The 12,542-nt window shown below is 37.4% G+C and overlaps 1 protein-coding gene across 9 annotated transcripts in view; it reads left to right on the top strand.

Annotated features, from left to right (window-relative positions):
* RGS22 (regulator of G protein signaling 22) overlaps window positions 1-8,758 on the top strand; it is a 154,508-nt gene extending 145,750 nt beyond the window's left edge. For 7 of the 9 annotated variants that reach the window (XM_067017197.1, XM_067017195.1, XM_067017198.1 and 4 more), the window contains 4 exons: window positions 1,140-1,238; window positions 7,207-7,300; window positions 7,418-7,498; window positions 8,650-8,758. In XM_067017197.1, the coding sequence (XP_066873298.1) occupies window positions 1,140-1,238; window positions 7,207-7,300; window positions 7,418-7,498; window positions 8,650-8,660 (285 nt within the window). In that variant the 3' untranslated portion in view covers window positions 8,661-8,758. Of the gene's footprint in view, window positions 1-273; window positions 412-1,139; window positions 1,239-7,206; window positions 7,301-7,417; window positions 7,499-8,649 lie in introns of those variants that run through there. The other 2 variants (XM_067017199.1, XM_067017200.1) reach the window with 2 other exon arrangements.
* The last annotated feature ends 3,784 nt before the right edge of the window (window positions 8,759-12,542 follow it).

Here is a 12,542-nt window from a genome sequence, read left to right as displayed (position 1 = left end):
CTAGACATTTATTCTAAAGGAGAGAATTTTAAAAGTGCAGAAAGTTGTTTGTATACAGCATTGTTTATAATAGTAAAAATTTTAAATGACTTAAATTTCTAATAGCAGGTATTGGTTAAATCATCTATGGTACATTCCTTTACTAGAATATTATTCACCTGTTGAACTGATAATGTAGTTTATTCTTTAATCATTCAACAAATATTTGAGTGTATAAGATCATTCAGGGCTTCTCTGATGGCACAGTGCTTAAGAATCCGCTTGCCAATGCAGGGGACATGGGTTCAAGCCCTGGTCCAGGAAGATCCCCCATGCCGTGGAGCAACTAAGCCCATGTACCACAACTACTGAGCCTGCACTCTAGAGCCCAAGAGCCACAACTACTGAAGCTCGCGTGCCTAGAGCCTGTGCTCGGCAGTAAGAGAAGCCACCGCAATGAGAAGCCCACACACAGCAAGGAAGAGTAACCCCCACTCGCTGCAACTAGAGAAAGCCCGTGTGCAGCAATGAAGACCCAACACAGCCAAAAATAAATAAAATTAAATAAATTTTTTAAAGACTATCCAGTGAAAATGATGATGTAATTTATGCATTCCATCATCCAGCAAATATTTAAGTATATACTCTGTGTTCTGCAGTAGGCATACTTGGTGAATGATACAAAGACCCTGCCCTTATATTCCTGTTCTTTATTTATTCACAGAGAAATGTTTTCATGATATTTTTCATGTAAAAGCAGATTTTAAAAGCTTGTATAGTGTGATTCCATTTATATGAAATTTAGGTAATAAAATATCAGTATTCACGTTATAGATTATATCTAAGCATTTGTCTAGTGAGAAGTTTGGATGGATGTTCATGAAAATATAGTGGTTTTTCTTGGAAGCTAGAATTTGGAGGTGATTATTACATTCTACTTTATAATTTCATTTATTTAAAAATATTTTTATATTAGATGAAAGAAATTAAAGATCATAACAGAATATGTCATATTCATGACATTGACTTGATGAAACCTTGTGGTGTGGTGCTTACCACAAAATATTTTTTCATATGATGTTATGACTTCTGAACTCTAAGTTTATGTTAATATAGTGTTACCCGTTTTTTTGGAATAATTTAATTTAATATAATTACAGGATGGAATCAAACAATATCCAAGTACTTCAGGATGCACTATCAAAACAACTACTTTACTCAGTGACCCAGGTTTAGGCCTGCAAGCATACGGCCGACTGGTAAGCAGGAAAGATATCACTTCTTCTGTAGAGCATTGGATAGCAGAATGCAATAACCGAGTCATTTTGTAATAGTAAAGTGTTTGTTTAAAAATGAGGATAAGGGGCTTCCCTGGTGGCGCAGTGGTTGGGAGTCCGCCTGCCGATGCAGGGGACGCGGGGTCGCGCCCTGGTCCAGGAAGATCCCACATGCCGCGCAGAGGATGGGCCCGTGAGCCGTGGCCGCTGAGCCTGCGCATCCGGAGCCTGTGCTCCGCAATGGGAGGGGCCACAGCAGTGAGGGGCCCGCGTACCGGAAAAAAAAAAAAAAAAATGAGGATAAAATTATACCACTAAGAGAGATTTGGAAGATAATTTCCTTGTGCCTTCAGAGAACATTAAAATTTCAACTGATCCTGGACAACATAATCAGGGGAAATGATTTCTTGATACATATGAAGATTTTAGTGGCATAAGTTGAAATAACTATCTTATTGGAAAAGAGATAATGATATAGAATAAGAGAATATGTATAGGTTGATAACTTGGGTCAAGAAAAGAAAGAATGTCAGATGCTAGTTTCAGTTTTTTAAATCTTTGAAGTGGTCATAAAATTGACTAATACATCATCAACTAATACATGTAGAGTTTTTATGTTTACATTTATAATATATATTAATATCATGTCCCAGAAATTTCATAAGTTTAATTTATGTCCATTTTTAAAGACTGGTATTGAAATTGTTTGTATCATATGATAATACTAGCTTAAGAAACAATCTTTGATACTTGAGAATGTCAAATGTGTTCAGCTACCCAGCTAAGATAACCAATAGACTACAAAGCTATTATTAAGAGAAGAGAAATGTCCAATTTTGTGGAACCATATATTGAAAAAGACATGTCTAAAAGTGTGTGATACCTAATAATGCCATTTGGAAGTACATTTATTAGCAAACGACTAGCATTAAGTTTCAGAAACACTGTGTAAAAATAAAGGGAGGAGATGTGGAATTAGAGATACTAGGCTTCTAATTTTTACTCGTCACTTACAAGTCAGTATTACTTTGAAGCCTAATAAACATCTCAAATAAACAACCTAACCTTACACCTAAGCAATTACAGAAAAAAGGAAAACCACCAGTTAGCAAAAGGAAAGAAATCATAAGGATCAGATCAGAAATAAATGAAAAAGAAATGAAGGAAATAGTAGCAAATACCAATAAAACGAAAAGCTGGTTCTTTGAGAAGATAAACAAAATTGATAAACCATTAGCCAGTCTCATTGAGAAAAAAAGGGAGAAGACTCAAATCAATAGAATTAGAAATGAAAAAGGAGAAGTAACAACTGACAGTGCAGAAATACAAAGGATCATGAGAGATTACTATAAGCAACTATATGCCAATAAAATGGACAACCTGGAAGAAATGGACAAATTCTTAGAAAAGCACAACCTTCCGACACTGAACCAGGAAGAAATAGAAAATATAAGCAGACCAATCACAAGCACTGAAATTGAAGCTTTGATTTAAAATCTTCCAACAAACGAAAACCCAGGACCAGAAGTCTTCACAGGCGAATTCTATCACACATTTAGAGAAGCGCTAACACCTATCCTTCTCAAATTCTTCCAAAAGATAGCAGAGGCAGGAACACTCCCAAACTCATTCTATGAGGCCACCGTCACCCTGATACCAAAGCCAGACAAAGATATCACAAAAAAAACTACAGGCCAATATCGCTGATGAACATAGATGCAAAAATCCTCAACAAAATACTAGCAAAGAGAATCCAACAGCACATTAAAGGGATCACACACCATGATTGAGCGGGGTTTATCCCTGAAATGCAAGGATTCATCAATATAAACAAATTAATCAATGTGATACACCATATAACCAAACTGAATGATGAAAACCATATGATCATCTCAATAGATGCACAAAAAGCTTTAGAGAAAATTCAACACCCATTTATGATTAAAAAAAAACCACCCAGAGGGCTTCCCTGGTGGCGCAGTGGTTGAGAGTCCACCTGCCGATGCAGGGGCGCGGGTTCGTGCCCCGGTCCGGGAAGATCCCACGTGCCGCGGAGATGCTGGGCCCGTGGGCCATGGCCGCTGGGCCTGCGCATCCGGAGCCTGTGCTCTGCAACAAGAGAGGCCACAGCAGTGAGGGGCCCGCATACCGCAAAAAAAAAAAAAAAAAAAATCCAGAAAGTAGGCATAGAGGAAACTTACCTCAACATAATAAAGGCCATATATGACAAACCAACAGCCAGCATCATTCTCAATGGGGAAAAATTGAAACTATTTCCACTAAGATCAGGAACAAGACAAGTTTGCCCACTCTCACCACTATTACTCAACAGTTTTGGAAGTCTTAGCCACAGCAATCAGAGAAGAAAAAGAAATAAAAGGAATACAAATTGGAAAAGAAGAAGTAAAACTGACAGTGTTTGCAGATGACATGATACTATACATAGAGAATCCTAAAGATACCACCAGAAAACTACAGGAGGTAATTAATGAATTTGGTAAAGTAGCAGAATACAAAATTAATGCACAGAAATCTCTTGCATTCCTATACACGAATGATAAAAAATCTAAAAGAGAAACTAAGAAACCACTCCCATTTACCATTGCAACAAAAAGAATAAAATACCTAGGGATAAACCTACCTAAGGAGAAAAAGACCTGTATGTAGAAAACTATAAGACACTGTTGAAAGAAATTAAAGATGATAGAAACAGATGGAGAGATATACCATGTTCTTGGATTGAAAGAATCAACATTGTGAAAATGACTGTACTACCCAAACAATCTAAAGATTCAGTGCAATCCATATCAAACTACCAGTGGCATTTTTCAGAGAACTAGAACAAAAAATTTCACAATTTGTATGGAAACACAAAAGACCCCGAATAGCCAAAGCAATCTTGAGAACGAAAAATGGAGCTGGAGGAATCAGGCTCCCTGACTTCAGACTATACTACAAAGCTATAGTAATCAAGACAGTATGGTACAGTCACAAAACCAGAAATACAGATCAACAGAACAGGATAGAAAGCCCAGAGATAAACCCAGGCATATATGGTCACCTTATCTTTGATAAAGGAGGTAGGAATATACAATGGAGAAAAGACAGCCTCTTCAATAAGTGGTGCTGGGAAAACTGGACAGATTCATGTGAAAGAATGAAATTAGAACACTCCTTAGCACCGCACATACAAAAAAACTCAAAATGGATGAAAGATCTAAATGTAAGGCCAGACACTATAAAACTCTTAGAGGAGAACATAGGCAGAACACTCTATGACATAAATCACAGCAGGATCCTTTTTGACCCACCTCCTACAGAAATGGAAATAAAAGCAAAAATAAGCAAATGGGACCTAATGAAGCGTAAAAGCTTTTGCACAGCAAAGGAAACTATAAACAAGATGAAAAGACAACCCTCAGAATGGGAGTAAACGTTTGCAAACCAAGCAACTGACAAAGGATTAATCTCCAAAATATACAAGCAGCTCATGCAGCTCAATATCAGAAAAACAAACAACTCAATCCAAAAGTGGGCAGAAGACCTAAACAGACATTTCTCCAAAGAGGATATACAGATTGCCAACAAACACATGACAGGATGCTCAACATTACTAATCATTAGAGAAATGCAAATCTGAACTACAATGAGGTATCACCTCAAATCAGGCAGAATGGCCATTATCAAAAAATCTACAAACCATAAATGCTGGAGAGGGTGTGGAGAAATGGGAACCCTCTTGTGCTGTTGGTGGGAATGTAAATTGATACAATCACTATGGAGAACAGTATGGAGGTTCCTTAAAAAACTGAAAATAGAACTACCATACGACCCAGCAATCCCACTACTGGGCATATACCCTGAGAAAACCATAATTCAAAAAGAGTCATGTACCACAGTGTTCACTGCAGAACTATTTACAATAGCTAGGACACGGAAGCAACCTAAGTGTCCATCAGCAGATGAATGGATAAAGAAGATGTGGCACATATATACAATGGAATATTACTCAGCTATAAAAAGAAACGAAATTGAATTATTTGAAGTGAGTTGGATGGACCGAGAGACTGTCATACAGAGAAAAGTAAGTCAGATAGAGAAATACAAATACCATATGTTAACACATATTTATGGATTCTTAAAAAAAAGAAAGAAAAGAAAACAAATGGTTCTGAGGAACCTAGGGTTAGGACAGGAATAAAGACGCAGAAATAGAGAATGGAATTGAGGACATGGGAAGGGGGCAGGGTAAGCTGGGACGACATGAGAGAGTGGCATGGACATATATACACTACCAAATGTAAAATAGTTAGCTAGTGGGAAGCAGCTGCATAGCACAGGGATATCAGCTATATGCTTTGTGTCCCCCTAAAGGGGTGGGATAGGGAGGGTTGGAGGGAGACGCAAGTGGGAGGAGATATAGGGATATATGTATACATCTAGCTGACTCACTTTGTTATACAGCAGAAACCAACACACCATTGTAAAGCAGTTGTACTCCAATAAAGTTGTTAAAAATAAGTAAATAAAAATAAAACAAGAAACAACAAAAAAGTTTTGGCAAGGATATGCAGAAAATGTAACACTTGCACACTGTTGGTGGGAATGTAAATTGGTGTAACCACTATGGAAAACAGTACGGAGAGTCCTCAAAAACTTAAAACTAGATCTACCATAAGATCCAGCAGTTCCACTACTGAGTGTGAAGAAAACAAAAACACTGATTCTAAAAGATACGTTCACCCCTATGTTCATTGCAAGATTATTTACAGTAGCCAGGATATGGAAGAAACCTAAGTGCCAATCTATATATGAATAGATAAAGAAGAAGTGGTACAGAGACACACACAAACACACACACGGAATATTACTCAGCCATAAAAAAATGAAATCCTGCCATTTGTGATAACACGATGGACCTATGGGGTATTATGCTAAATGAAATAAGTCAGAGATAGACAAATGAACAAATGCAACCAAACAGAAACAGAGTCTTAGACACAAAGAACAAACAGGTGCCAGAGGGGAGGGTATTGGTAGGAGGAGAGAAATAGGTAGGTGGTAGTGAGAGGTACAAACTTTCATTTACAAAATAAATGAGTCACAGGTATGATATGTATATATAGTGTGGGAATATAGTCAATAATTACATAATATCTTTATTGTGACAGATGACAACTAGACTTATCATGGTGATTATTTTTAACATATAGAAATATCGAATCACTGTGTTGTGCACCAGGAACTGGCATGGTGTTGTAGGTCAATTATACTTCCAAAACAAACTCATAGGAAAAGAGATCAGATTTGTGGCTACCAGCGGTGGAGGGTGGAGGGAGGGTGAATTAGATGAACATAATCTAAAGTAAAAATTCTCAGTTATAAGATAAGTACTAAGTAGGTAATGTACAACATGATAAAAATAATGAACACTGCTGTATGTTACAAATGAAAGCGTTAAGAGAGTAAATCCTAAGACTTCTTATCATAAGGAAAAAATTCTTTTTTCTATTTCTTTAATGTTATATCTATATGAGATGATAAGTGTTTTCCAAACCTCTTGTGATCATTTTATTATGTGTGTAAGTCAAATCATTATTGTTGTACACCTTTAACTTAAACAGTGCTAATATCAATTACATCTCAATAAAACTAGAAGAAAAATTAAATTATTAAAAATTTAGGTCAAGGCTATAGAAAAATCCCTTTACTTCATCATAAATATATCTACATAAATGTAGATCCATAATAATTTTTGGTACCCAGTTAAAAGTTTAAATCAATAAGTTCTGTTTGTGAAAATTCATATAAAGTTTTGAAATGTGCATGTTTCTTTATATGTGTTCTTCTAGAGTAAATGGTTTAAATGAGGGAGCTGATATTATCTTACCTTCAGTTTATTTCCTGGGGCAAATATTTCCAAAATTAATTTTGAAAATTGTTTTTTTAGCCAACCTGGTGCTACTCAAAGTACATAGAAGCCTTAGAACAGGAAAGGATTCTTCTTAAAATTCAAGAAGAACTAGAAAGAAAGGTGTTTGCAGGTAATTTTTGCTCTTTGCTTACAGTGTTGCTTTGTTATCTTCTATTACAGATTAATATTAGCAGACTTTGTTAATTATTACCTCACTGTTTCCCTTATTTCTCTTATTTTTGTGCAGCTGCACCATCTTTTACAAATTTCAAGTCTACTGCTTCTGCTATGTCTTTGAAAAAGACCATATCTTCGCGCAACATCCAGAGTGAGTTTCATGTGATAGTCTATCTTCAGTTCTTTCTTCCTTCTTGTTAGAACTCTACCTCTCACCTGGCCATCTGGAGAGGGTAGGAAGGGATGAGGGCTGATTCCTTCCCACCTGCTCTGACCCCAAGTTAGGAGAATTTCAGAGTGTGTGTGTTCCATCTGTCTCTGTTTTTTTCTCCTCTGCTGATGAGGAAAGACTATGACATATACCCAACACTACATCCTATTTCCAGAGTGACAGCACTCATGGAAGTGTATACGCTGCTGCTGATAGGTACAGGATAAGTCATAGACTGAATTGATCAGTCCCATCCATGCCCCTCTGACTCACACACTAATGCACATGCACACCTGCACAATGCACACACAAAACACACACACACACACACACACACACACACACACACTTACACTCTCCAGTAACAAATTGATGGCTAGGAGCACCTTGCCTCCCTTCTGAATGGCACAGTCTCCTGAATAGGAAGGCCCCTGGGGAATGATAATTAATTGCTTCTATCTACTCCTAATCTAGTCTTCTCTTCCACAAAGAACATTTATGGAAGAGTGGGCTTAGTTTCTCAAGGTTTCCCAAGCTGAATTTTTCTAAGTTCCACTTTCCCAAGATGGGAATATAAGAAAGAACTGAAAATCAAGCTGGGGTCCTTCTCTCATACAGATACTGATGTGATCATACAGTTTTGATACTAGCGTTAGAGTTTAACAATGCCCTTAAAAAGTAGTATACTAGTATAATGTAATGTATGTGTAACCCATTGACCTAATACTTAAAGAACCCAGTAAAAGCTCCCTTTCTCTTATCTTCCATCCTCTAGCTTAGATTTTTGTTTCTGAAAATCCTTAGTTTTCTGGTTCTTGGGAGGGTTTGATGAGCAGACCTTTATGCTCTTAGCCTGCTCATCTTTTTTCTCTTCTGATTTATCCTACCCACTGTGCCCTCTGTCAGTTCCCCCACCCCTTAGACCAACCTCACAGTCCCTCCAACATTTAGTGTGTGCTGACAACACTTCTTAACTTATTTGATCCTTCTTACAACTCTGTGTATGTTTCTGTTTTTTGTTGGTTGGGATTTAAATTTTCTCTAGCAGCTTATGTTTCAATCATTTCTTCTTCTTCTCTTTTTTTTTGCAGGAATTCTTTAAACCAAATTTAACTAACATGGGAGCTCAAGTGAGTTTTTGACAGTCTGCTTTAGAGCAAGCCTATCATCTAAATAAAGTTTAGCTTGTTTTACTTCCACAGTTTGAAAATGATGTCTCTTCTGTACACACGACATACAAGACTATAAAAATTTTTAAACTTATTTAGGATAAAGTGAATTCTATCTAGGTTAGAAGAATCAAAATGTTTTGCTTATCACCCACGTTAAGGAACTATGTTTTGCTCCTCAAGTAGTCTTTCAACAGATATTCCTTGAGCACTCACTATACGGTTGACCCTTGCACGACACAGGTTTGAACTGCACAAGTCCACTTATATGCAGATATTCTTCAATAGTAAACATTACATTACTACAAGATCTGTGGTTGGTTGAATCCACAGATGCAGAACTGCACATACAGAGGAACCGTGGATACAGGGGCCTACTATAAGTTATATACAGATTTTCAACTTTGTGAAGGGTTCGGTACCCCTACCCTCTGTGTTGTTCAAGGGTTAGCTATATTTGGTTATCAGATATATTCAGCAAGTGGTTAGGGGACTAATATTCCTAGCAATAAATTGACCCAAAACATAGAGGGAAGAGCCTTCCCCACCTTATCCCTATCCTTATCCCACTCTAAAGAAACTGTGTATTAAAGCAGTGGTTCTCAGACTTTAGTGTGCATAAGACTCACTGTAACATTTGCTAGCAAAGCCGATTCCTGGGCTGACTCTCTGAGAGTCTGATTCAGTAGTTCTTGAGCAGAATCCAGGAATCTCCCTCTTTAAGGGAAATCCTAGTTGTCTGTGTGATATGGGCATTCCACAGACCACTCTTTGAGATAAACTGCTAGGGTAGAAGACCTTTAAAAGGCATAAGTCCTTTTATTAACTGGAGTTACACTTATAGCAGAGAGAACCCAGACATACATCCTCCTCTCCTCTTTCCTGGAGGGAAAGGAGAATCTGAAATAAATGATCTGGGAGGATGAACCTTCACCATCTGTTGGCCTCAGGACTCAGAACCTCCAAGGACTGTGACCTGGCTTAGCAGGTTGGAAGCCTTAGACTTTCACCTTATTATGATCCCAGAAAGTACATTCAAAATAGGAACTACCATTCCTAATTCTCTAGAGTTAGACATGGTAAAGTGGGGAAGCATCAGGAGGCACACTTCAAAGATCATTTTTCTTCTAAAGCAGTGGTTTTTTAGACACTTTTTTTAAAGCATTGGAACCCTGTAGTTTCCTCTGCTCCCATACTCCTCTATACCCCATATTGTCCAAGAAGTTTGTATCTCTTTTCCATTCATTGTCCTTGTTTTTTTAAAAATTCCATTCCTTTTCTGCCTTCTTTTGATTTTAACTGAGCATTTTATGTGATTCCATTTTCTCTCATAGCATATCAATTATACTTCTTTTTAAAATTTTCTTGTTGGTTGCCCTAGAGTTTGCAATATACATTTACAGCTCATAAAAATCCACTTTCAAATAATACTCTCTGCTTCATGGGTAATGCAAGTACCTTTTAACAGAATTTTCCAATTTCTCCCTCCTGTCGCTTATCATATTGCTGTCAATGAATTCACTTATCCATAAGCTATAATCACTGAATGCATTATTGCTATTATTATTTTGAGCAAACTGTTTTCTCCTAGGTCAATAAAGAATAAGAAAAAAAAAAAAGGCATTATTTTACCTTCATTTATTTCTTTTCTAATGGCCTTTCCTTTGTGTAGATCTGAGTTTCTGACCTACCATTTTCATTCTCTCTGAAGAACTTCTTTTAAAATTTATTTCAAGGAAGGTCTGTTGTTTGCCTTAGAACATCTTTATTTTTCCTTTACTTTTGAAGGATAATTCACCAGATAAAGAATTCTAGGTTAGTGGGTTTTTTTCTTTCAACCCTTCAAATACCTCACTCTCTTCTTGCTTGCATGGTTTCTGAAGAGAAGGCAAATGGAATTCTTTTGTTGTCCCCTGGCTTCTTTCAAGATGTTCTCATCATCTTTGATTTTCCACAATTCAAATATGATATGTCTAGGTGTAGATTTTTTCGTATATGTCCTGCTTGTGATTGCTGAGCTTTCTGGATGAGTAGTTTCATGTCTGTCATTAATTTTGGAAAATTCTGTCATTACTTCAGATATTTCCGCTGTTCCTTTCTTTTTTTTTCTTCCACTATTTCTATTACATGTATGTTGCACCTTTTGTAATTGTCCCATAGTTCTTGGATATTCTATTCTATCTTTTTCATTGCTTTTTTCCTCTGCATTTCAGTTTTGGAATTTTCTACTGACCTCTTTTCAAGCTCACTGATTCTTCCCACAGCTGTATCTAGTCTATTGATGAACCCATCCAAGGCTTTCTTCATTTCTGTTTCAGTGTTTTCAATTACTAGCATTTCCTTTTGATTCTCTGTTTGAATTTCCATCTCTCTGCTTACATTATTCAGACGTTCTTACATATTGTACACTTTTTTAATTAGATCTGTTAGCATATTAATCATAGTCATTATAAATTTCTGGTCTGATAATTCCAAAATCTCTGCCATATCTGAGTCTGATTCTGATGCTTGCTTTTTGTCTCTTCAGACTGTGCTTTTTTGCCTTTTAGCATGCTTTGTAACATTTTGTTGAAAGTAACATATGATGCATCAGGTAAAAGGAACTGAGGCATATGGGCACTTACTGTGTGAGGTTTTATGTTTATCTGGCTAGGAGTTAGGCTGTATTTAATGTTTGCTGTGGTGTTGTGTTAGTGGAGGCTGTATTTAATGTTTGCTATAGGAGACTGAACTAGACCTACTGGCTAGTGTTGGAGGGTCTCCTGCAGAGACGGGGGTTGGCTGTGACAACAAGGACACTGGCAGCAGAAGCTCTGGGAAGTACTCCTTGGCACGAGTCCTCCCAGAGTCTGCCATTAGCCCCACCAAAGGGCCCAGGTAGGCTCATGTTGGGTCGTCTCAGGCCAAACAACCAACAGGGAGGGAACCCAGTCTCACCCATCAGCAGACAAGTGGATTAAAGTTTTACTGAGCTCTGCCCACCAGAGCAACAGCCAGCTCTATCCACCACCAGTCCCTCCCATTGGGAAAATTGCACAAGCCCCTTAGATAGCCTCATCCACCAGAGGGCAGACAGCAGAAGCAAGAACAACAACAATCCTGCAGCCTGTGGAACAAAAACCACATTCACAGAAAGATAGACTAGATGAAAAGGCAGAGGGCTATGTACCAGATGAAGGAACAAGATAAAGCCCCAGAAAAGGAACTCGATAAACTGCAGATAGGCAACCTTCCAGAAAAAGAATTCAGAATTATCATAGTGAAGATGATCCAGGACCTCGGAGAAAGAATGGAGGCAAAGATGGAGAAGATACAAGAAATGTTTAACAAAGACCTAGAAGAATTAAAGAACAACAAAAAAGAGATGAACAGTACAATAACTGAAGTGAAAAATAAACTGGAAGGAATCAATAGCAGAATAACTGAAGAAGAAGAATGTATAAGTGACCTGGGAGACAGAACGGTGGAATTCACTGCTGTGGAACAGAATAAAGAAAAAAATAATGAAAAGAAATGAAGACAGCCTAAGAGACTTCTGGGACAACATTAAACACAACAACATTCACATTATAAGGGTCCCAGAAGGAGAAGAAAGAGAGAAATGACCAGAGAAAATATTTGAAGACATTATAATTGAAAACTTCCCTAACATGGGAAAGAAAATAGCCACCCAAGTCCAGGAAGTGCAGAGATAAACCTAAGGAGAAACACACTGAGACACATAGTAATCAACTTGGCAAAAATTAAACACAAAGAAAAATTATTGAAAGCAGCAAGGGAAAAAAGAAAAATAACATACAAGGGAACTCCCATAA

The sequence above is a fragment of the Kogia breviceps genome, chromosome 17, assembly GCF_026419965.1.
Source record: "Kogia breviceps isolate mKogBre1 chromosome 17, mKogBre1 haplotype 1, whole genome shotgun sequence".
Lineage (NCBI taxonomy): Eukaryota > Metazoa > Chordata > Mammalia > Artiodactyla > Physeteridae > Kogia > Kogia breviceps.
Note: the sequence above shows the minus strand (reverse complement) of the source record. Positions and strands in the feature narration are given on the sequence as shown.